The sequence below is a fragment of the Pistacia vera genome, unplaced genomic scaffold (genome assembly GCF_008641045.1).
Source record: "Pistacia vera cultivar Batoury unplaced genomic scaffold, PisVer_v2 Contig35, whole genome shotgun sequence".
Taxonomy (NCBI): Eukaryota; Viridiplantae; Streptophyta; class Magnoliopsida; order Sapindales; family Anacardiaceae; genus Pistacia; species Pistacia vera.
Genome location: NW_022196168.1, coordinates 995,693 through 1,020,470, shown reverse-complemented (window position 1 = coordinate 1,020,470; position 24,778 = coordinate 995,693). Strand labels below are relative to the sequence as shown.

Sequence of the window (24,778 nt, the reverse complement as noted above, 5' to 3'; positions counted from 1 at the left end):
AAATTTTAATGAATTTCTTGTAGAGAATACTGAATTTTATATGCTAACTTTACAAATTAAGACGTTTTCAATAAATCTTAATAATTCAAATAAATATTTTTTTATTATTAAATTTCGGTGACATCTGGGCCATCCAATTTAATCAACATGAATCTGGTATGGGACATGACCTGTGCTAATCCCATAAAGGAATGTGGCCCATTTGAGTTTAACTTGAATTCGAATATGGGACTTCACCACCTGTATTTAAACTTATACTAATGCATACTAATGACGTGTAATGCCTAATTCTTTCAAAAAAAATTTATTTTTTTTATTTTTTTATACTTTTGAGTGCGTTGAGAATTCTGTAAAGACTGTTAATAAAATTTACATAATTGCATTAATAAAATTAGAATAAAAAAATGAACATAAATCATAAAACAAACCTTGAAAGTACTAGAGAAATTTAATAATAAAAACACAAAACATACACTTAATATAAAATAGTCATTGTTCAAAAGTAAAATACAGCATCATCCATGCATAAGAAAAAACAAAATAAAACCAAATTGAAAGCGGATAAAAAGAAAGGAGCAACACACCACCCATGGAAAAACAAAAAACCCCTTCCTCTACTTTTCCATGTATCCCTTCCACTTCACCTTGATGTTGACCAATTCATCTCATTTAGATAATTATGTGAAATGTAAGTAATAATATATCATAATTAAGTAACAAAAATAACTTATAATACTTTCTATTGTAAAATGAAAACTATTATCTATAATAAAACCAACACTCTATAGCAGAGATAAGAAAAAAGTCACCCGCAATATCACATTAGTAGCAACTTAGTCCAACATATCCTTTTGCATGTAGTAAGGAAGAGTATAGAATTTTGGGAACCATTGAAATAAGAATTGTTCCGCATTTTGCGAATAAAATAAATACAAGATTCAATCATGTTAATTATTAAAGCCAGAGACAATATCATAAATAGGCACTTGGAAAATACAAAATGAATGGCTAAGCTTACACTTTAACAGTTTCATATAAATTAATTCATAATTGTGTTTTTTGCAACTGTTACATTTAAAAAAATAATAATAATAATAATTGACTCCTACTTAGCATTAACATTTTGCAATTCGGATACCATCTAAAAAAAAAAAAAAAATAATCGATTCCTACTTAGCATTAACATTTTGCAATTCGGATACCATCTAACACTTAATGTCATACCTTGCTGGGGAGCTATGCTGATATGAAAAAAGTTGTACCATAGTGCACTCACCTTAGTTGAATAACTCTCATCTTGTCAGGTGTACTCTAAACCTCTGAGCTTTCCTGTTATAGATAGGTCATCAACAAAACTGCGCACTTCTATTTGCATTGCCTAACCAAATAAAAATAATTTAATGAGATTAATGACTAAAGGAAAGATTATAATAATAGTTTCATGTGATGAAAACTCACATTCATAATGCTTGAATCAAAGCACGAATCCCCAATAACAAAACCTTTGACATTTTGACGTGATATTTGTATAAATAAAGATTATAAGTTGTCTATCATAATCCAATTTACAGCCAAATCGATATAAATACCATAAACACAAGATTCACCTTAAAGGAAGGCATAACATAATAATTTACTACACATTCATAAATAGGGGAGGGCAAAATTTTAGGGTAAAACTGGAACCAACGAGTACATGGGTTTCGGTTTTGGTTCCAAAAATTTGGAACCGACACTATGCAATTCTGGTTCCAAATCAAAGGAACCTAAATCGGGAACCGGGAACCAAGACTAAATTAAGATAACATTAAATTTTAGGGGTTTTTGACATTTTCCATGTCCTATAAATATATAAGAAAATTTAGGATTTGGGTTACCTTTTGGTCTATTAGAAATGTTATCTCACAACAATTTTTTTTACAACAATTTGAAATTAATGTACATTGGAGGAAATAATGATGACATTTTTTTTATATATTATCTACTTCATTGTTTACAGTGTAAAAGTAGAACTTATTAGCTATAAGCAATTTACTCACTAAGCTCTAGATCATGCGTGAGAATCAGCTGCCTCAGCCTATTTGAATTTGCTTTTTGACTAAGTTTGTAGTTAGGTTGTCATAAATGCTGTGCTTTCTTTTCCTCATTTGCTAGAACTTGGAATAATAGTTTCATGGGTATTTTCTTTTTAAATATCGACGGTACAATGAAAGTATCATCAAATAAATTGATGAAAACAAATATGTGTAAGTTATATGAATGTTTGATTACAACAAATCATTTATTATGAATAATATGTATGCTAGCTAGTAGTAAAAGCAAATTGATTGCATGAATGATCTAATTGGTAAGAATATAATATATTTGTCATTTCATAAAACTGATAGGGGTGTAATTGTAATTTTATAAGTGTTTATTTATCATTTTTTAAAATTAGGGGGGTAATTGATATTTTCTTGGGTACTCAGAACCAGAACCTATGACACAGGTTTCGGTTCCAAGTTTTTAAGAATCAAAATCGTCGATTTTGGTTTCGGCTCCAAATCAAAGGAACTAACTAGTTTTGGTTCCTTCAAAAAAGTGCGAGTACTCGGACTTGCCCACCCCTAATCACAACCCCTACAAATTCGATTCCAAAGTTATCATTCAATAAATTTGAGACAAAACTCAATCAATGGTATTCACTAAATACCACAGTAAACTAATTAGTACTAATTGGTTAAAGAAAAAGAAGTAAAAATATAAAGTAATAGGGAAACTTTACCAAGTGTTAAAGTTGACCAGCAATGCGATTAATTCCATGCTTCCTATACAAAACACTGCAACCTTGACAAATAGCCCAAATCATAAAGTCACAAACACAAACATAGAATCAACAAGAACATAAAATAAAAGTAACTAATTTGTACATATTAAGACCCACATAAAAAAATAATTAAATTACAACACTAAATTATGCACGCTCATATCCTATACCGCTTGCAAGCTTATTATTCATATCAGAAATAGCCATTCCAACGTATTTGGTGCCTACATCCAACGCCACGAGTCACCCTCATTTTGCAATGTTTATGTTGTTGATATTACGGAACAACGTCGAAGCGGACATGCACCTCATCTATTATAAAAAGTTCGGTAAATCACTCATTACATAGATGAACTCCAATTCTAAGTCTAAAATAAATAAAGACAGCATTTAACCATTTAGATTTCTTAGGTTGAGTGACTCATTGGACTCACATAAAACATGAAAAATCTCAACAAAAGCTCGCTAAAATTCTAACTAATTAAGCATGACGTTTTCAATAAATGTTAATAATTCAAATAAATATTTTTTTGTTATTAAATTTTGGTGACATCTGGGCCATCCAATTTAATCAACATGAATCTGGTATGGGCCATGACCTGTGCTAAGCCCATAAAGGAATGTGGCCCATTTGAGTTTAACTTGAATTCGAATGTGGGACTTCACCACCTGTATTTAAATATGTACTAATGCATACTAATGATGTGTAGTGCCTAATTCTTTCAATTTTTTAAAAAAAATTTTTTTAATACTTTTGAGTGTGTTGAGAATTTTATAAAGACTATAAATAAAGTTTACATAATTACATTAATAAAATTAGAATAAAAAAAATGAACAGAAATCATAAAACAAACCTTGAAATATACACACACTTAATAGATTTTATTCTTCTAAACATATAAATATTTATGGAGGGAACTCATTTCAATATACAAAATGTGCATGGGTGGGATTAGACCTGGGCACAGACCGGTCCCAATTGGGGCCGAGTCTGGGCCTGATTGGGACCAATCACTCATGGGCTTGGGACCGATCCTAGGAGAATGGGAGATGGATTGGCAGCTATTACGAATTATAATATATATTCTTATACTTTAAAATAAAAGTATTGATTAGCTTTGCTCTTCAATAAAAAGTTTTATCTACTATTATTACAAACCGATATAGTACAACTTTTTATTTTCACCTCAATCATTTATGTTTGTCAAATTGATTTTTTTAATCAACATTTATCTATTTATTTTGGACGGCCCAATCTACTTGAAATGACTCACGTATCTAATATTATTAATTGGAAAAAATCTTCTTGTAATAAGTTTTTCTAATTTGATAATATTACTAGATAAGAAAGCTAGAAATGTCTTGGTTAGACAATTTTTTATAAAAGGTTAAAATTATTCATCAAAGAAATAACAAAAGGGGATTGAAAAAAGATAGCAAAATGGTGCTCACTCTCTTTCACTAGACTAAAATAGCATTTTGCCTAGGAGAGATTGAGATTTAGAGAGAGAGAGAGAGAGGAAATTTAATTAAGAAAAAAAGGTCCACTGTTTTATATTTTCTCTTGATGAATGTACCAAAAATATGAGTAAAAGAAAGTGCCCCATGAACTCAAAAATTGATTCATTCATTAATTTCAAGTGAAGTCCATAAATAAGCATGATTTGTTATCTTAATTAATTCCTATGTATGTAAACTATAAACATGAATAAAGTTTAACTTCTCTCGATATTCAAGGTGGGTTATAATTAACGAATGAGTACACATCTCCTCAATTCATTAGATATTTTCATCAACTTAATTACTATATAAACCAAATGATGTGTAATATTTATATATGAAGATGTGCATGACATAAAATTTATAATATTATCTTATTTATATCCAAATATGAAACTTTAGATTATTGAGCTAATGTCAAATTAAAACTACAAATTGCAAGGCATATCAACTTAAAATGATGAGCTATAACTGAACTTTGAAGTTTTTATTAACAAAGTTACTTAGCATGAGGGAGAAGAAATTAATAAAAAATTAATAAAAACGTGATGTAACTATGCTTAGCTTTAAAAGGTGAACCAATGTTATATGTCCTATTGAGATTTGCTTATTATAATCATCATTTTAAAATTTTTATCTTCTCTATCATGCGGTCGGACTTTTGGGAGATTCTAGGTCAATTGCTCACTCAGGCTCTTACACGTACAACAAAATATAAAAAAGGCTGATTTGATGCTACTTCATCTCCATTTTCAATACAAGTATTGTACGGGCATTAGTTTTTATAAATTATAATTACATAACAGTTAACACACACACACACACACACACACACACATAGAGTTGATGAAAAACCGAAACAAAAACCCTTTGATGTTAGTTTTTATAAATTATAAGTTACATTAACAGTTAACACACACATACACACACACATAGAGAGAGAGAGAGAGAGAGAGAGAGAGAGAGAAAGAGAGAGAGAGTTGAAGAAAAACTGAAACAAAACCCTCCAACACATGTTTAAAATTTCTCGTTTCATAGTTATGCTCATAGCCAACGTTATCTTCTCCTCTCTTTCCCCCATTTTCTAATCAAATGAAGCAACAACACTAGGTATGTATAGAATGCAATAACATGCTTTTCTTAAGTTATTTTTTGAGGTTTTATTTTTTAAATGTATGCTTAGGTAAGCAATTTTCTGGTGGAGTGGGACTGGTTGGGTTTGGTTGTGCTAAATGGTGGGTTCTAGCTCAAACATATGTTAAATTTTTGTGCTGGAATAAATTATATGGAGGTGATTGCATTTGTTCCCCCTGGACCCATCCCCATCCCCATCCCTCTTTTTTGTGATATTATTTTATAAAGTCTTCATTCACTAATTTAAAAAATAGGAATAAGGATGAAATTTTAGATTGTTTGACGTTTGATGAGTTACATGTTCAAATTAGTGGATATCATAAATTACGTGATTAAGATCTTTTTATTAATTATATATTTTCCCTTTTTGTTATATCAATGGTTGGGCTAGTTGGGTTTGGTTGGGCTATGTGTGTGTGTGGGAGTAGTGGGAGAAGTGGGTGGGCTTGTGAGGTAATAGGTCGGTTATCCTTGTTTGGAAGTTGACTTTTGTGCTATTATGACTGGTCTGGGGTGATGGATATGGGTCGTGTTGGTGTGTTCTTTCTAGTGGGCTGCTGCACATGTTTGGGTGATACATGTTGCTATGCCTTTCTTTTGTTGTGGTATGAGGAGTTGGGGTGCTTGTTGGCTGCTGAAGTCTAGTTAGGAGAGGAGTTTGCTACTATTTGTGGACTGATTTCCTGGGTTCGTCTAATTGATGAATAATGCAAGTTTTTTGCAATGACATTTATGGTGGTACTAGCTAATTGTCTTGCTAATGATGGTTTTTTTTCATGGGTGGTGTGTAAGTTTTGTGCAAGTTTCAAGATAATATTCCTTTTATTTAGTCTCTAAAAAAAGATGAGAAGAAGAAGCGGTTGTCAGAGAAGTTTCTCAAGAGAACTAGCGAACTTGGAAAGATTGTTCTAAGGACACTTCAAACTCACATTCTGGGGCCTTGGTTGATGGGTGTTTTTGTGACACATATTGGAGCAAATTCGGCTGATGAGAGCATTGCACATGGAGTGCCGATGATGGGGAGGCCATTGTTTGGAGATCATTGAATGGATGGATGGATGATGGAGGAAGTTTGGGGCATTGGAATGAAAGTTGAAGGCCTGGTATTCACCAAGAATGAAGTGTGAAGAGGTTGAATGTGGTTTTTGGTGATGAAAAAGGAAAGAAAATGAGAGAGATTGTGGAAGCCCTAAAAGAGATTGTAATGAAAGCTACAAGACTGGATGGGAGTGCTACTCAAGATTTTAACACTTTGGTTGGGAAACTAAATAATCTTAAATAATGAAAGTTAAGTGGTTAAACTTTTAGTGAATTATGTATTTGTGAAATTGATGAGGGTTAAAGAGTTTTTTTATGGTTATTTCATATAATTAATAATATATACAATTGATACAAGAAATTATCTCATAAGGGTGGATGATCTCCATTTTTTATTTCAAGATTGATGTTGAAGAAGATTAAACCACCATTAACCTTAGCCTTGTTGATTGATCATCAATCTTAGACAACTTTGAATGGGCGAGTGGTTATACAATGAGTTTTGGGATGAACTATATAGACTATAATAATGGCTTGAAAAGACATCCAAGGGCCTCCAGTAAGTGGTTCAAGAATTTACTCAAGTAGTGGAAGAGGAAGCTCATGCTTCATATTATATGCTGGAACCATTTCTATGTGTCTAAGTTTATTGATCAAGTAAAGTCCATAAAGAAGTAGGATTTGTTATCTTAATCAATTCCTATGTATGTAAGCTGTAAACATGAATAAAATTTGACTTCTCTTGATATTCATGCTGGGTTATAATTAACTAATGAGTACACATCTTCTCAATTCATTAGATATTTTCACCAACTTAATTACTATATAAACCAAATGATGTGTAATATTTATAAATGAAGATGTGCATAGCCTAAAATTTATAATATTATATTATTTATACCCAAATTTGAAACCTTAGATTATTGAGCTAACCTCAAATTAAAAGTACAAATTGCAAGGCATATCAACTTAAAATGATGAGCTGTAGCTGAACCTTGCTGTTTTTAGTAATCGAGTTACTTAGCACGAGGGAGAATAAATTAATGAAAAACATGAAGTAGTTGTGCTTGGCTTTAAAAGGTGAACCAATGTTATATGTCATGCTAGGCTTTGCTTATTATAGTCGTCATTTTAAAAAATTTATCTTCTCTGTCATGTAGTTAGACTTTTGGGATATTCTGGGTCCATCGCTCACTGAGGCTCTTAGACGTACAACATAATAATAATAATAAAAAAAAAGGCTGATTTGGGTACTGCTTCCTCTCCATTTTTAGCACAAGAATTGTAAGGGTATTAGTTTTATAAATTATAATCACATTAACAGTTAACACAAATAGAGAAAGGAGGAGGAGGAGAGAGAGAGAGTAGATAAAAACCGAAACAAAAACCCTCCAACATTAATTTTTATAAATTATAAGTTTTAATATTTAACACACACACACACACATATAGAGTTGATGAAAAACAGAAACAAAATCCTCCAACAAATGCTAAAAATTTCTCGTTTCATAGTTATGCTCATAGCCAACGTTATCTTCTCCACACTTTCCCCAATTTTCTGATCAGATGAAGCAACAACACTAGGTATGTATAGAATATAAAAACATGCTTTTTTTACGTTGTTTTTTTTAGGTTTTATTTTTTGAATGTATGCTTGGGTAAGCAATTTTCTGGTGGAGGGGGATTAGTTGGGTTTGGTTGTGCTAAGTGGTGGGTTCTAGCTCAAACATATGTTAAATTTTTGTGTTGGAATAAATTATGTGGAGGTGACTGCATTCGTTCCCCCTGCACCCATCCCCATCCCCTTTTTTTGTGATACTATTTGATAAAGCCTTCATTCACTAATTTAAAAAAATAGGAATAAGGATGATTGTTTAGATTACTTGCCACTTGATGAGTTACATGTTCAAATCAGTGGATGTCATAAATTATGTGATTAAGATCTTTTTAATTATTTATATATTTTCCCTTTTTGTTATACCAATGGTTGGGCTAGTTGGGTTTGGTTGTGTTATGTGCGTGTGTAGGAGCAGTGGGAGAAGTGTAGGGTGGGCTTGTGGGGTAATAGGTCGGTTGTGCTTGTTTGAAAGTTGACTTTTTGTGCTATTTATGGCTAGTCTGGGGTGATGTATACGAGTCGTGCTGGTGTGTTCTTTCCGGTAGGCTGTTGGATGTGTTTAGGTGATGTGTATTGTTGTGCCTTTCTTTTGCTCTGGTATGAGAAGTTGTGGCTCTTGTTGGTTGTTGAGATCTGGTTGGGAGAAGAGTTTGCTGCTGTTTGTGGACTGATTTCCTTGGTTCATCTTATTGATGAATAATGCAAGTTTTATGCAATGACATTTATGGTGGTACCAGCTAATTGTCATGTTAGTGGTGGTTTGTTTTGATGGATGGTGTGCAAGTTTTAGCTTAATATTCCTTTTATTTGGTCCCTAAAGGATGAGAAGAAGAAGCAGTTGCCAAAGAAGTTTCTCAGGAGAACTAACGAGCTTGGAAAGATGGTTCCGAGGACACGTCAGACTCAAGTTCTAAGGCCTTGGTCGAAGGGTGTTTTTGTTACGCACATTGGAGCAAATTTGGTGTGTGACAGCATTGCAAATGGAGTGCCGATAATGGGGAGGCCATTGTTCGTAGATCATGGAATGAATGCATGGATGCTGGAGGAAGTTTGGGGCATTGGAATGAAAGTTTGAGGCTTGGTATTCACCAAGAATGAAGTTGTGAAGAGGTTGAAGGTGGTTTTTGGTGATGAAAAAGGAAAGAAAATGGGAGAGAATATGGAAGCCGTTAAAGAGATTGTAATGGAAGTTGTAGGGACATGATGGGAGTTCTACTCAAGATTTTAACACTTTGGTTGGGAAACTAAAATATCTCGAATAATGAAAATTAAATGATTGTTGGACGTGTTTAAAACTTTTATTGAATTATGTAATTGTGACATTGACGAGGGTTAAAGAGTGTTTTATGGTTATTTCATATAATTAATAATACATACAATTGATACAAGAAATTATCTCATATGGGTGGATGATCTCCATTTTTTATTTCAAGATTGATGTTGATGAAGATTAAACCACCACTAACCTTAGCCTTGTTGGTTGATCATCAACCTTAGACGACTTTGAATGGACGAGTAATTATACAATGAGATTTTGGATGAACTATATAAACTATAATAATGGATTGAAAAGACATCCAAGGGACTTGGCTAAGTGGTTCAAGAATTTCCTCAAGTAGTAGAAGAGGAAGCTCATGCTTCATATTATATGCTAGAACCATTTCTATGTGTCTAAGTTTAATAATCAAGTGAAGTTCATAAATGAGCAGGATTTGTTATCTTAATGAATTCCTATGTATATAAGCTGCAAAAATGAATAAAGTTCGACTTCTCTTGATATTCAAGCTGGGTTATAATTAAATGATGAGTACACATCTTCTCAATTCATTAAATATTTTCACCAACTTAATTACTATATTAACCAAATGATGTGTAATATTTATATATGAAGATGTGTGTGGCATAAAATTTATAATATTATCTTATTTATACCCAAATCTGAAACTTTAGATTATTGAGCTAACGTCAAATTAAAACTAGAAATTACAGGGCATATCAACTTAAAATGATGAGCTATAGCTGGACTTTGAGGTTTTTAGTAATTGAATGAGAAGATTATCTAATTACAAATGAGCAAGTAACGTATACAATAAATCTGAAAACTTGATTAACTGACCTAAGTTAAGAATAAAGTTAATTAATCAACTACCTTTTGCAAACTCAGCAAGCTCATCCAGATTACACCTACAACTTCTCAGTGACTTACAATGCTGAACTGTTGTGGAACTTATGACTCCAGTGATTTCTTTTAACTGCACTGCACTGCACTTCATCTAATTATATGTTATAATTAAACTCTCAATCTATAATACAATGTCAGATTGGATATTTATCCAGTCTTAAAGAAAAGTTTAAGGTCGGTTTCTAATTAGTATTTTAATGTTTGAAGATGTTTTTTATTTTAATTATCTAGTTTCTAGTTGTGTACTTTGGGAATTGCCAACTCTAATTGAGGGTTATACTAAGAATATGCCTTAAAAAAAATAAAAAAAATTGTAATACTTTGAACGTAGCATTCTTCTATTAAGAAATCATACAATTAGCCCTCATGGCTGTTGAAAAATATTGCCAAATACACAAAATAATTGAAGCAAAAAAGTAAGAAAGACAATCAAATTTACTCTGGTTCGTTCCCAATAAAGAAATTACATCCATCATTTAAGATAGAGAAGCTTTTATCGAGTTTCAGAAATCTACAGTAATATAATAATAATGATGACTGTTCACTCCTTCCCTCCTCTCACTCAATATCATTTCTTACATTAGGTTTTTTTTTCGCTGTTACAATACACATATAATAGCAAACCTAATCACATTGGGGCTAAACACCTCCAGGCCCAAATATTTACAAAAAAACAATTTCAAACCTAATTACTAATTGGGCTTCCCCTGAATGCATCAGTGTTAATTTATAAATTTGATATAACATGGAAAATGTTAACTTTTGTTCTTTCTACCCTCACGGTGTTGGATCTTTAGACTATAATAATTTGAATAAATTAAAAGATTTATTGATCTAGACAAGATAATTTTATGAATTCCATGAGATGGCCATCCATATATATATATATAACTACCATTTGTTTAATTGTTTATATTTGTGGACCAAATCTTACTTAGTTCCAATAAAATTTTAGTTTTGAGCAAGAATCTTTAGCATTATTACGATACATTTATCTCCATCACTAGATCTGGTTGCCACATGGTGAAAAAGAAAATGCAGTATAAAGTCCCACATATGGACAATAGAAAATAGTCCCCCATGCACTACATAAAATTAGAAAACAGATTCTTGCTCATAAAAGACTTTATTGCCTGTAATCTAGCTTATTGATGCATACATGAATACAATTAAACTAAACAAGTGGTAATTACGTATAAACAAAGTATGTCCATGGAAAGATACAGAAGATATCTAGTTGGCTAGAATCAAGAAATTTCTTTAAAAGACTTGTTTCTTTATTTTCTTAAAAAAAAAAAAAATATTAACAAACACCTAATGAAAAGTTCTTACAATATGTGAAGATTAAAAAGAAAAGAGCAAAAACTGGATCTGATTTGAATTGATTGAATTAAATTGAAAATAATCAAAAATCCCTCTTATATACAGAGGAGAGAAAACTCGAAGGAGAAGAGAATTAGTAAAGTAAAAATATAGTAGCTCATTTGAGCTCAAGTGTTTTAACTCAAAACTAACTCAAAACGACAGCATATTGGAAATTAACTGGGTGGCCTTTTATGTTTTCCCGAACTACAATCTGCACCCTTTGTATCATATGCTTAACATTTCCCCTCAAACTGGACTACTCTGCATTTGGTTGAAGCCTCTTGTTGTCTTCCAGCAACATACAACATCAACTTTATTTTTACACCTTCAGAAGTGTTTACACTCAGTACATCTTCAGAAACTCAGTATAGCTTCAGAACTGCACANAACCTCTGTCTGTGTTTGATTTTGGCATTGAAGAGGAAGACAAGATACTTGGAAAAGCATTTGGCCATATCCATTCACCGTACTGGAGTGAAGAACGCAAAAGAGAAATCCCCGAGTGTGAAACTGTTAACGAAATATTAGATTATCTGAGAAACCTAAGCCTCATGGATGATGATATCCGTAAACTGCTTAAAAAATTTCCTGAAGTTCTTGGATGTAATTTGGAACATGAGTTGAAGAACAATGTGCAGATCCTGGAAAAAGATTGGGGGATCGAAGGAAAAACATTACGGAACCTTCTTTTGCGAAATCCAAAAGTCTTAGGCTATAATGTTGACTGTAAAGGGGATTGTATGGCACAATGCACTCGATGATGGGTTCGGTTTTAGATCATTAGATGCCTTGATTTATTCAATTATAATTTTCTACACAAAGAGAGAGTTATCACTTAGTGAAGCATGATTACAACTTCAATTCATATTTAAGTTCAAAATATTTACATTATTTATTAACTCTATTATGTTATATTAGTGTAAAGAAATGGAAAGAAATTTTGACAGTAGATTGTATTGGTGAAGCTAGTTTAAGGGTGACTGTTTTCCACTATTTTTTAACCCTTGATATTGTTGATGTGTAATTTGGACACTAACGATCTCGCACACGCAAAAGTGCTAAGAGGGTCTTAGAAATTATACGTGATTGATTATAAGATTTGGTTAAAGGGCAAGGTAACATGTAAAGACTTAATAATAAATGAGACAAAGAGAATATGCAAAGACTTAATAATAAATGAGAAGAAGAGAATTTTAATAGTTTGGATGTTTAAAGCGATTCCTACATCTACTGTTATCTTTTATATGAGTGTTCTTGGTGATTAACCAAGGTTACAAGAGATTGCGAACAATGAATATAATTATAAGAGCTTGATATTCAGAGAGAATATTAAGTTAGTCTCTTTCTCGTAGGTTGTCTTTGCTATTTGTTTTTGTAAATTCAGAGAGTCTAATCTTGATTTTGTGAGGAGAAGTTATCTATTTATAGCTGTTAAGTTCAAGGTAATGATTACAAGTCTGCAAGTGGATAGGTGTCATCCAAGTCCTTCCTTGTATCTCATTAGTTGATAACTTAAGAAATATCCTTAAATTATATGGGGTTTGGAGAGGTGTGCGAACCAAATTCATTCACAGACAAAACTTGAATAAGCTAGGTTGGTGACAACTATATCTTCCTGTTTTGTGGCGATGTGATAGATTCTAGATTCAATCAACATTATCTTGATTTTTTTAGGTATACTAGATATGTCAACTTAAAAGATGTCAATCACCTTTACTTAAGTCAATCAACATTATCAAGTAACAATACGTGGACCAAATAATCACCCAAAAGTCATGGATGATAAACCATATAATGTGACAATAGTTGAATACATCACTCTCTCTAATCATTACAGATAATATTAGTGCTAAATCACGTTTATAATCTGATCATTAATCAGCCCTAAAACTTTGCAAAAAAGTAGAGCTTGAATTGAGAAGTTTGTTGAACATTACATCAAAACTCTCATACATTAATTCAAGCTATCACTTAAATAAGTATATATATTAGGGTACTTCAAATTGAAAAATTACAACCCAAAATCTCTCTCCCTCTCTCTCTCTCTCTCTCTCTCTCTCTCTCTTTTAACAACTAAAATTTTCTTGCTCCTTTTCCCAAGAAAATTGCAAATGTTTAGCTCCAAAACAACTCTTGTTTTGATAATCTTTTGCTTTGTTTTAGTACAAGAGGTAAGTGTTTTTATGAATATTAATTAATTTATTCATTTCAATTATTTATTTGTGTAGTTTTTTTTTTTTTGTTTTTTGTTTTTTTTTTAAACTAATGGTTCTTCCCCCAGTTGCTGATCATGGATTGAGATTGAAATTATCTTCAAGATTAATCTAACTAATTATATATTAACAAAACTATGATATAGTAATTGTAACAATTGTTTTAATTTGTTATTCAATTTCCTTTTAATTTTCAGAGTTTCTATAACTTTCTGGTTTTGCCTTTAAATATTCTAGCGGAAGTCATTTGAATTTCTCTGTATTAATTCTCAGTAATTCTCTTTCTTTTTTTTTTTTTGACAAAAAATGTGCAGCTGGAGATGCATATGGTTGAAGCTGAAAAAATAGGTATTGCCACAATAATTATTTTTGTGTGTGTATATCTAATTATCAAAAATCCATTTTTGCTAATGAAGTATTATCTTATTAGTCTAGCTATTAGATGGATGGATGATAAAAAGTTAATGACTTATATTGGATACTTTTTGTTTTCTTTTCCTTTTTACTATAATTATTTTTATTTTTCTCGACTTAAACGGCTCAAGAAGGAAGTGCTTAACAAAGTAATGGACCTTTACACCGATTAATTATATATAAACGGTATTCAATTTATTCCATCTTTATGTTAATGGAAATTGGGTTACATGAGGTGTGTAATAATAAATTAAAAAAAGAGCATATAACTAAGTCTATTAATGTGAAAAAAAAAAAAAAAAAACTAATAACTAGATACAAAATTATACAAACGCATAAGACTTTTAGATATCAATCTGATTTTTGTATCAATTAACCCTAAATTGGCATTTAATTTATTCTATTTTTCTTTCTTAAAATAGGGTTACACCAAGTATGTAATATTAACAGGAAAGAAAAGACACATAACTAGGTTATATAATGAGGAAAAACAAAATTAATTACTAGGTACAAATTTATACAACGCATAAGAGGTTTAGAGATCAATTCAATTTTCTACCAATTAACCTTAAACGAGTTTTTAATTTATTTGATTTTATGTACTCAGAAAAGGGTTACTCAAAGTATATAATTAATAATAATTAATCAAACATAATTATGAGGATTTTTGACCCAGTGAAATATTTTGTTTTATTTTCAGACTGCAAATCAAAATGCAATTACAGATGCAGCAAAGCTTCGAGGCATAAAATGTGCATAAGGGCTTGCAACACTTGCTGTAAAAGATGCAATTGTGTGCCTCCTGGAACTTCTGGAAACACTAATGTCTGCCCTTGCTATGCCACCATGACCACTCATGGTGGCAGGCTCAAGTGCCCTTAGTTAAATTCTGAAAAAATTATGAAGGGGACATGATCTTTTAATTTAAATCTCCGTTCGTTCATCTTGATCTAGTAATTGACTTTTAAGTTGAAACTCATGATCAGTTTTCTGTATCTTTGAATCGAACTTTTAAGTATAAAGTTTAAGTGAAAAGATCCCAACCCGATTAGATTTGTATAAAAAAATTTAGTAGAAAAATAAGGTTTGGAGAGCTTGATAATTTATGTATGTCCTCTTCTTCACAAATTCTCTGTAGTTGGTCTCTTAGCTAGCTTGATGTTTAAACCATTTTGAGTTGGTATGAAGTACTATTCTATATATATGGTTAAGTATGAAAATTTAATAGTTTTAGCAATTGAGAATTAAAATTTTATTATTAATCACTATTGCTTGATAGATTTCCAATTTCTTCCCCATGTTTTCTCTACAGAATTCTCTCTCACTTTCTCACTAAACAAACAGGTTCAAAAAAATATTGCTTGTCTTAATTTATCCAATAATTTGCAATTATTCCATATAATCTATATCTTATAATACAATAAAAAACTTTTATTTAACAATAAACTTAAAAGTAAAATAAAGGTAATTTTTTTTTTTTTTTAATATAACAATCAAAACATTGAATCTGTGAATCATATATCAATCTTATTTATTACATAAAAATTAAAGGGGAAAAATTACAATACCAGAACTACAAAACAAACCCTAATGTTTATATTTTAAAATAAATAATAATAATAATAATAATAATAATAATAATGATAGTAAAATAAAATAAATAAAAAAGCGAATAGTCCGCACATGAGTAATTTCAATGATCTCGAAAGGTTTATACAATCTGTCTCATGTGCAAACATCAACATATTTTTAAAATACGGACCTTGTTTATCAACAATAATTGACGTTTAACTAATGTCGACTAATACTAAAAGACAAAAATTTAATCAAAATCTTTTATATCTAAAACTTTGAGACTAAAAATTTTAAAAAGGTTGCACATTGAATGACTTTAAGAGCAAGAGAGGAAGAATGAAGACGAGCTGACAAATGTCTGTCTGATTAACTGAATTAGTTACAAGAAGGCGGCCAATTTATACTTAGCCGTATTTAACCTTCTAGTTTTAAACCTAAGTTTTAACCTTCTAGTTTTAATCTTTACAAAATACACCCCATATGAGTAACAACTATATATTCTAAAGGATTACAAACATATCCCATTACACTAATATGCTCATTTAAACTGAACTATGTAACAATCTACCAATAGACCTGGCAAAACGGGCGGGTAGACCAGGTACGGTTTAGGTCCAAAACGGATAAGGGTCTAAAACAGGTCGATTTAAACGAGTCTAAAATATTAGACTCGTACCCTACCTATACGGGTATAGGTGGACCCGCGGGTGCCCATACTGTTCACTTTAGTTTTCAATTTTTACAATTAAACCCTTACAATTTATACATTTTTCAGTTTTTACAATCATAACCCTTTCACCCAAACAACCTCTATCCAACCCACCAAACAGCTTCTCATCTATTCACCAAACAGCCCCATCCTACCAACCAAACAACCCCCTCATTGTCCCCAACATACTCCAAGAACTCCATTCGATTTCAAGCTTTCAACATCATCACTCACTACTGCCATCAACCGCCATTTCAACCACCATCATCATTCCCTATCCCTCAAACACTTCAAATTAAATAGCAAGAAACCCAAATAAAGAATAATCTCAAAATCAAAGCCAACATCAAATCATCAACAAAATAACCAAATACACAAACCCCATACCAACACCACCACCGTCATAATCATCATCCACCATCCCCTTTGAATTTAACAAATGTGTACATAATCTGCTAATTGGGATGACTTTTTCTGTTTAAAAATTAGAATACCCCTCATTTTGATAGTGTCCAAATAGGCAAATATTTACTGAATAACGATATAATAAACAAATATAAAAAATTGCTACTGTTTATAGGACTCAGACAGTAGACCTAAGGTAAATACAATTACTTATCTAACTAATTTTATATTAACAAAACTATGCTTAATTAGTTGTTGTTTAAGTAATTTGTTATTGTTTTCTCAATTAATTTCCTTTTAATTGTCTGAGTTTTTTTTATTTTTTATAAATTTTTGGTTTTGCTTCTAATTATTGTAGTAGAAGTCATTTTAATTTCTCTGTATCGATTCTCAGTAATTCTCTCTCTTTTTCTTTTCCTTTTTACTATAATTAGTTCCAATTTTCTTAATGGGTATTCAGTTTATTGACCTTTTCATTTGAAAAAGGTTTACGCAAGGCGTAAATCATCCTATTTAATTGGTGGCTTGAAGTGAGCAGTGTTGTCTCATGAATTAAGTACTTATTTTAGCTTGTAAATATGAAAATTGATCTCACTTGATCTACTTGCAGCCTGATATTGCTACAGTTTTCCCAAATAATGCTCTCTCGAACGTGAACTTGTCCAGCGGACTCCCACCAAAACATTTCTTTGGGGTGCGTAGCTCCAAAACTTATCATAAGAAATGGGTGATATATTCAACCACACAAGCCGGAGTATAACTTTAAACGATGGGAGAGAGGAAAAAATGGGAAGCACGCAGAAACCTCCGTCTGTGTTTGATTTTGCGTTGAGGAGGAAGACAAGATACTTGGAAAAGCATTTGGCCATATCCATTCACGTAAGTGTGAAACTGTAAATGAAATATTAGATACTGAGGAACCGAAGCCTACGGATGATGATATCCGTAAACTGCTTAAAAAATATCCTGAAGTTCTTGGATGTAGTATGGAACATGAGTTGAAGAACAAGTGCAAATCCTGGAAAAAGATTGGGAAATCGAAGGAAAAACTTTACGGAACCTTCTTTTGCGAAATCCAAAAGTCTTAGGCTATAATGTGATGTAAAGGAGATTGTATGGCGCAATGCACTCGATGCTGGGTTCGGTTTTAGATCATAGATGGCTTGATTTCTTCAGTTATAATTTTCTACACAAAGAGAGAATTATCACTTAGTGAAGCATTATACAATCAATTCATATGTAAGTTCAAAATATTTACAATATTTATAACTCATTAAGTTATATTAGTGTAAGGAAATGGAAAGAAATGTTAACGTTAGATTGTATAGGTGAAGCAAGTTTAAGGATGTTGGTTTCTCCTAATCTGTAACCCTAAATATGTTTAAAGTTTCTTATAGATTTTGTACTTAAAACTTTATATTCATATTCTCAAATACTTAAAAAGTAACTCATAGTTTATACTATTTTTGGTTGGGAGAAAGTGTTGTAGCTCTGCTGAAGAATTTTCAGTATCGTTGTGATAATGTTATTATTTGAATTAAGAGAAAGTCGTATGACGGTGGTTCATTAGTCGTATCATTAGTCAACACGATGTATGTTACACAAGTTTTAAATTTAATAAATATCAATCAGATTAATTGCGAAGATAGCCGAAGAGAAAAAACGTATCATAAAGTCACTAGTTTTTAGTATAACTGATAAGATACCTTGGTAGCATTTTCTTTTCTCCAAATATCATTATCAAGTTACAAAGGATTAATGGGTGTGAAAATTGTGGTATTTGGTTATGTGTCCAAGATTTGTGTATGCCAACGTTAATTACAAAACTATTTCCAGCTATTTCGCAGTTGGGGTTGAAATTAAGGACTCTAGAATAATTTTCATTTTTCAGTTGTTTCATCAATAAAATGAAACATACATAAATTTCATTTTGAACGTGAAACTTTTATTTGTTAAGTTTATTTGCACCCATGCATTTCATCTTTAAATTGATGTATTATTGTCCAAAAATATTACATGGACTATTTTCATGGCTTCCAATCATGCATTATATCCGTCAAGATAAAAATTATAGATAGAATGGTTTACCAATAAAATTTCTTTGTGATGGATTTAGGGTTCTACCAGAAGTCTCGATATTGACTTTCTCATACTTAAAAACTAATTGTAATGCCAAATTAAACACTAATGTCAGCATCACAATAAAGCTCAAACAGCTCAAAGACAAAGTGGTATTAACTATTAAAACTCAAACTGTCTCAAAAAGATATTATATAATACATATCCCACTTCTATCAAAATAAAAGATCATGACGAATGAAAACTCTCTATATATTAAAACAACTTGCAAAAATACTCATTACGTTGAGCTCAAAGGTGTATAAATTAGCGGCTCTCTTCATGAGATAAAGAGGTGGGTATATGTGAGCTAGGCATACCCTCGAGCTTCAACCATTATTTTCTTTAAAAAAAAACATTACTCCATCTGTGTACGTCAAATGCGATATCAGATAAAAGCCAAGAGAGAATAATAAAATCACAATGGATGTAAGAATTGTTTTAAGTATCCGAACCACTTATAAAAATATCTGTTGTCAATCTTTATTTATGTTTCTTCAAAATATATAATCTGAGCACCATAATCAACTCTCATAATCAATCACGGTAATTTCTCAAATCTTCTTAGTACTTTACACGTACAAAGTCGTTGGTATCAAAATCAAGCATCAATACTAATTAATCATAAAATTTTCTACTAAATATTGAAGTATTTTTTTGGATTTAATGTGATTCCATAAGTTTCAACATTTCTGTTTCATTAAATTCATACTAGCTCCATTTAATAGCTTCCTATATAAATAAACAGGCAATAGAATTTTATCTCACCCTCAAGTGTGGCTAAATTATAGTAAGTATTCCTACAAATTAATTCCTTTAAAGGTTTTTTTTTTTTTTTTAATTCCAAAATCCTCCCACCCGCTTTGCAAACTTAAGTTTGAAACTGGAGCCTATGTGGAATCCTCATAAATTAAACGTTAATTTTTTTTCTCTTTTTTAATAATTCAAAAATCCCAGTTCCCCAATTGAGCTCAAAATTGTAGGGTTTGACGGGTCTCTAGTTTTGAATTTTTTCCTACATGGTCAAAGACAATTGTTTCTCGCTTTTCAATATTATAAAGTATATACATTTTCCATTTTATTGTTCGATGAGAAGACTCAAACCCTAGACCTTATAAGAATAAATTACAAACCTGATCACTCTAATTAACTTTTTCCTGGTTGATCAAATTAACTTCGTGAGTTAATGATAACTCTATTATTTATAATTCCAAATAAGGTAAAAGTTCATCTAGACTTATGTCAACTTAGAAATGTCAATCAACTTACTCAAGTCAATCAACATATCAAATTACAATATGGGGACAAATAATCACCCAAAAAGTCATGGATGATAAACCATATAATGTGATAATAGGTGAATACATTACTATCTCTATCTTACAGATAATATTGGTGCTAAATCACGTTATAATCTGATCATTATTCAGCCCTAAAACTTTGCAAAAAGTAGAGTTTGAATAGAGAAGTTTGTTGAACATTACTTAAATAAGTATATATATTGGGGTACTTCAAGGTGAAAAATACAACCTAAAATCTCTCTCTCTCTCTCTCACTTTAACAACTAAAATTTTCTTGCTCATTTTCCCTAGAAAATTGCAAATGTTTAGCTCCAAAACAACTCTTGTTTTGATAATATTTGCTTTGTCTTAGTAATGAGGTAAGTGTTTTTATGAATATTAATAACTTCTTCATTTTAATTATTATTTGAGTAACTTTTTTTTTTTTTTTTTTTAACTAATGGTTCTTTCCATGCTGATATGGATGAGATTGAAATTATCTTCAAGATAATCTAACTAATTATATTAACAAAACTGTGATACAGTAATTGTAACAATTGTTTTAATTTGTTACTGTTTTCTCAATTTCCTTTAATTTTCTGAGTTTTTATAATTTTTTGTTTTGCTAATATTAATATTCTCTGTATTAATTCTCATTATTCTCTTTTTTTGACCCAAAAAAAAAAAAAAAAAAAATTTGTGCAGCTGGAGATGCATATGGTTGAAGCTGAGAAATAGGTATTGCCGCCATAATTATTTGTGTATATATATTTAATTATCAAAAATCCTTCGTGATGGAGTATTATCTTATTAGTCTAGCTGTAGATGGATGGATGATAAAAAGTTAATGACTTATATTGCATACTTTTTTTTTTTCCTTTTACTACAATTATTTTATTTTTCTTGACTTAAACAGCTCAAGAAGGAAGTGCTTAATAAATTAATCAACCTTTACACCATTAATTATATATAAACTGGTATTCAATTTATTCCATAAAGCTAATCGAAAATGGGTTAATGACCCACCATAGGAACCCAACACATAAGGACAAACCAAGGGGCTGTAAATGGGTAGCACCTATAGTCCCAGATTCAGTTCTTGTTGCAAAGATAATACATTTGCCCGTAATTTACTGGAGGGCCATAGCGGTGAGTACTGTGGGGGAGCTCTTTCTAAGGATTTGTCGAATTCATGTAAGTTAGCTCGGATACCTCAGTTATTAAAAAAAATAGGGGCATTGATTATTTTATTTTTTGTTCTTAAAAAAAGGTTACTCAAAGTATGTAATATTGAAAGGAGAAAAGACGCATAACATGTTTGTAACTGGGGAAAAAAAATTATGCAACGAAAAGAGGTTTAGAGATCATTTCAATTTCCTACCGAGATACCTTAAACGAGCATCCAAATTATTGATTTTTTGTCAGAAAGGGTTACTCAAAGTATGTAATTAATATAATTAATCAAACATAATTATGAGGATTTTTACCTGGTGAAATATTTTATTTTATTTTCAGACTGCAAACCGAAATGCAATTACAGATGCAGCAAAGCTTCGAGGCAAAAATGTGCATAAGGGCTTGCAACACTTGCTGTAAAAGATGAACTGTGTGTCCTGGAACTTCTGGAAACACTAATGTCTGTCCTTGCTATGCCACCATGACCACCCATGGTGGCAGGTCAAGTGCCCTTAATTAAATTCCGAAAAAATTATGAACGGGACGTGATCTTTTAACTTAAATTTTCATTGTTCATTCATCTTGATCCAGTGACTGACTCATAAGTCAAAACTCATGGTCAGTTTCTGTATCGTTGAATTGAACTTTTAAGTATAAAGTTTAAGTTAAAAGGTCCTAACCCGATTAGACGTGTCAAATATTTTAGTAGAAAAATAAGGCTCGGAGGCTGATAATTTATGTATGTCCTCTTCTTCATAGTTCTCTGTAATCGGTCACTAGCTAGCTTGATGTTTAAACCATTTTAATTTGGCATGAATATAGCTCGATGTTTTAAACCAGTTTAATTTGGTATGAAATGGTATTCTATAAATGAAAATCTAATAATTTTAGCGATTGAGAATTAAATTTTTATTATAATCACTATTGCTTGATAAATTTCCAATTTCTTCCCCAGTTTTCTCTACAGAATTCTTTCTCCGGTTATTTTACTTTCTCTCACTTTCTCACTAAACAAACAGGTTTAAAAAAAATATCGTCGTAATTTATCCGATAATTTGCAATTATTCCATATAATCTATATTTTAATACAATAAAAAAAGTTTATTGAACACTAATCAAAGTATAAATTTAAAGTAAATTGAGGGTAGATAATTTTTTTTTTTTTTAAATAGAACAATCAAAACACTAAATATGTGAATCAATATAAATCTTATTTATTTGCATAAAATTTAAGGGAAAAAAAAAATATTAAATACCACAACTGCAAGACAAACCTAATGTTTGTTTCAAATTATTTTAATATATATATATAGGAGAAGAAACGTTTATTAATCTCATCTCTCAAGTATTGCTACATTACTATAGATCACAAATGTATCAAAAGTGTCCCTACAATATTTTTAAAATACGGACCTTGTTATCAACAATAATTGACTGGTAACTAATGCTGATTAATACTAAAAGACAAAATTTAATCGAAATATTTTAAAAGAGGTCAATGAAGTTAACCAAATTAATATTATCAAGTTACAATAATGTGTGGAGTGTGGACTAAATAATTAATAACGTGTTTAATATTTACAGATAATAATAATAAATGGTGTTACATTTTTAAGTCCAAAAGTTAAGTTGATATGACTTGACCCAAAATATATTCATAGTAAAAGGTCAATGGTATGTCGTAATTGTTTCCTTAATCTTCAAAACTCATAATTAGCAAATGGAATTAAAACGAGTCAAGTTATCTATAATCCAACTATTTATAATGTAAATATGTAATTAGTAATTCGAGTCTAGTTATCTTAATCTATCTAATCATAATACACTTTTTCATTAGTCTCTACATAAATTATTAAAAAAAATTTGACCCGGCAAAGACCCCATTGATCGGGTCGGGGCAAGACTGGGGGGTCAACTCATCGCTGCGGGTCAGGTCTGGGATCCCCCCTCATCCCTGAGCCTAGGGACAGGCCGAGCTCAAGGGTTCTCCTAGAAGTCAAGGATGGGCCCAAGGAATGGGATCCCTAACCCCTACCCGGTCTGCACCCATCCCTACCTAAAGCTAAAAGTACCACAGGTGGGTCATCCCAAAGGCACCAAAACTAGGCTAGATCCGTCTTTTGTGGAATTTTATCAGATAGAAACCTCTTGAATAAGAAATTTGATCTATATGGAACTTTCGTGAACTAATGTGATATGACTTGACAATTTTAATGCAGGGAAGTGGTATGTCACTAATAATAGCGGAAGATCTGGACGATTCTGCTAAGAAAGCAATTAAAGCAACTCCCAAATGAGTAAATCAAAGATACAAGCCTGTTTTGTGAATCCGTTGATCATCTTTGCTGATGATAAGCAGGAAGGGGAAAACGTTCTTCTACTGCCTTTTAAAATCCGATTGGTTTGTGGTTAAAGAGAATTGTGGTGTTTCTTTAGATATTTGTACTGCAACCAAATTATTTCAATTAAATTTTGCAATTATCTTCTGCATTCACTGATTTCTCTTTTGTTCTTGGTACTTAAGTTCAAATTATCTGAGAAACCTGAAGGGCAATAGTGATATTGCCTGTTCGACACAACCCAGTAATCAAAGTCTCAAAAGTAATTACGTCAGACGTACAACCAAAAGAACACATTTTCCTATGCAATTCAATCGTCTTCTTAATCTTACCCTTCATACAAAGACCATTAATGAGACAATTACAAGTGACAGCATCTGGGTAAAAACCCCTTCTAACAATAACCCTCATAAACCCTACCTCTTTTGCATAAGCAATTAATAATAATTTTCAAAATAACCAAATCAGACAATAGCCCAACTGAAACGAACCTCGTGTAAAGCAAAAGGAATTGATCAAAATGTTTTTTCTTAGTGAGTGCAGTAAACAAAAAACGGAATGATGAGATAGGAGGAGTGGGAAGCAGATGAATCATGTAATTGAAGAAATAAAGAGCTTCATTGAGAGAGAAGTTGTCAAATCTGCAGTTTACATGGAGGAAATTATGAAGTTGAACATGGTGTTTAAAAAGTAGAGGTGTGTTCGGGTGATTTTAGAAAACTGAAAATGAAGATGAAAATCTAAGTTTTAAAGCTGATTTTTAAGAAACAAGTGAAGTTTTAAGAAACATTTTCGACAGAATTTGTGAAATGTGAAGGGGAGGAATTTAAAAAACCTGAATTTTCTGTGAGTTGATTTGATAAGCGAATCCTTGATTGTCAAATTGGTAGGGTATATCGAAAACCT

The 24,778-nt window shown here is 31.3% G+C and overlaps 1 protein-coding gene and 1 pseudogene across 1 annotated transcript; both read left to right on the top strand.

Moving 5' to 3' along the window:
• The first annotated feature begins 6,486 nt into the window (after nt 1-6,486).
• On the top strand, nt 6,487-12,542 carry LOC116139286 (annotated as a pseudogene).
• A 1,105-nt stretch (nt 12,543-13,647) lies between these two features.
• On the top strand, nt 13,648-15,398 carry LOC116139339 (gibberellin-regulated protein 2-like). The gene is made up of 3 exons (XM_031425018.1): nt 13,648-13,814; nt 14,171-14,204; nt 14,971-15,398. The coding sequence occupies exons 1-3, from the start codon at nt 13,755-13,757 to the stop codon at nt 15,150-15,152; spliced, it is 276 nt and encodes a 91-aa protein (XP_031280878.1). The 5' UTR covers nt 13,648-13,754; the 3' UTR covers nt 15,153-15,398.
• The last annotated feature ends 9,380 nt before the right edge of the window (nt 15,399-24,778 follow it).

Coding starts and splice junctions, on each gene's coding strand:
- LOC116139339 (XM_031425018.1), top strand. CDS start 13,755: ATGTTTAGCTCCAAAACAACTCTTGTTTTGATAATCTTTTGCTTTGTT. Junction 13,815..14,170: donor GCTTTGTTTTAGTACAAGAG/GTAAGTGTTTTT, acceptor AAAAATGTGCAG/CTGGAGATGCATATGGTTGA. Junction 14,205..14,970: donor GGTTGAAGCTGAAAAAATAG/GTATTGCCACAA, acceptor TTTTATTTTCAG/ACTGCAAATCAAAATGCAAT.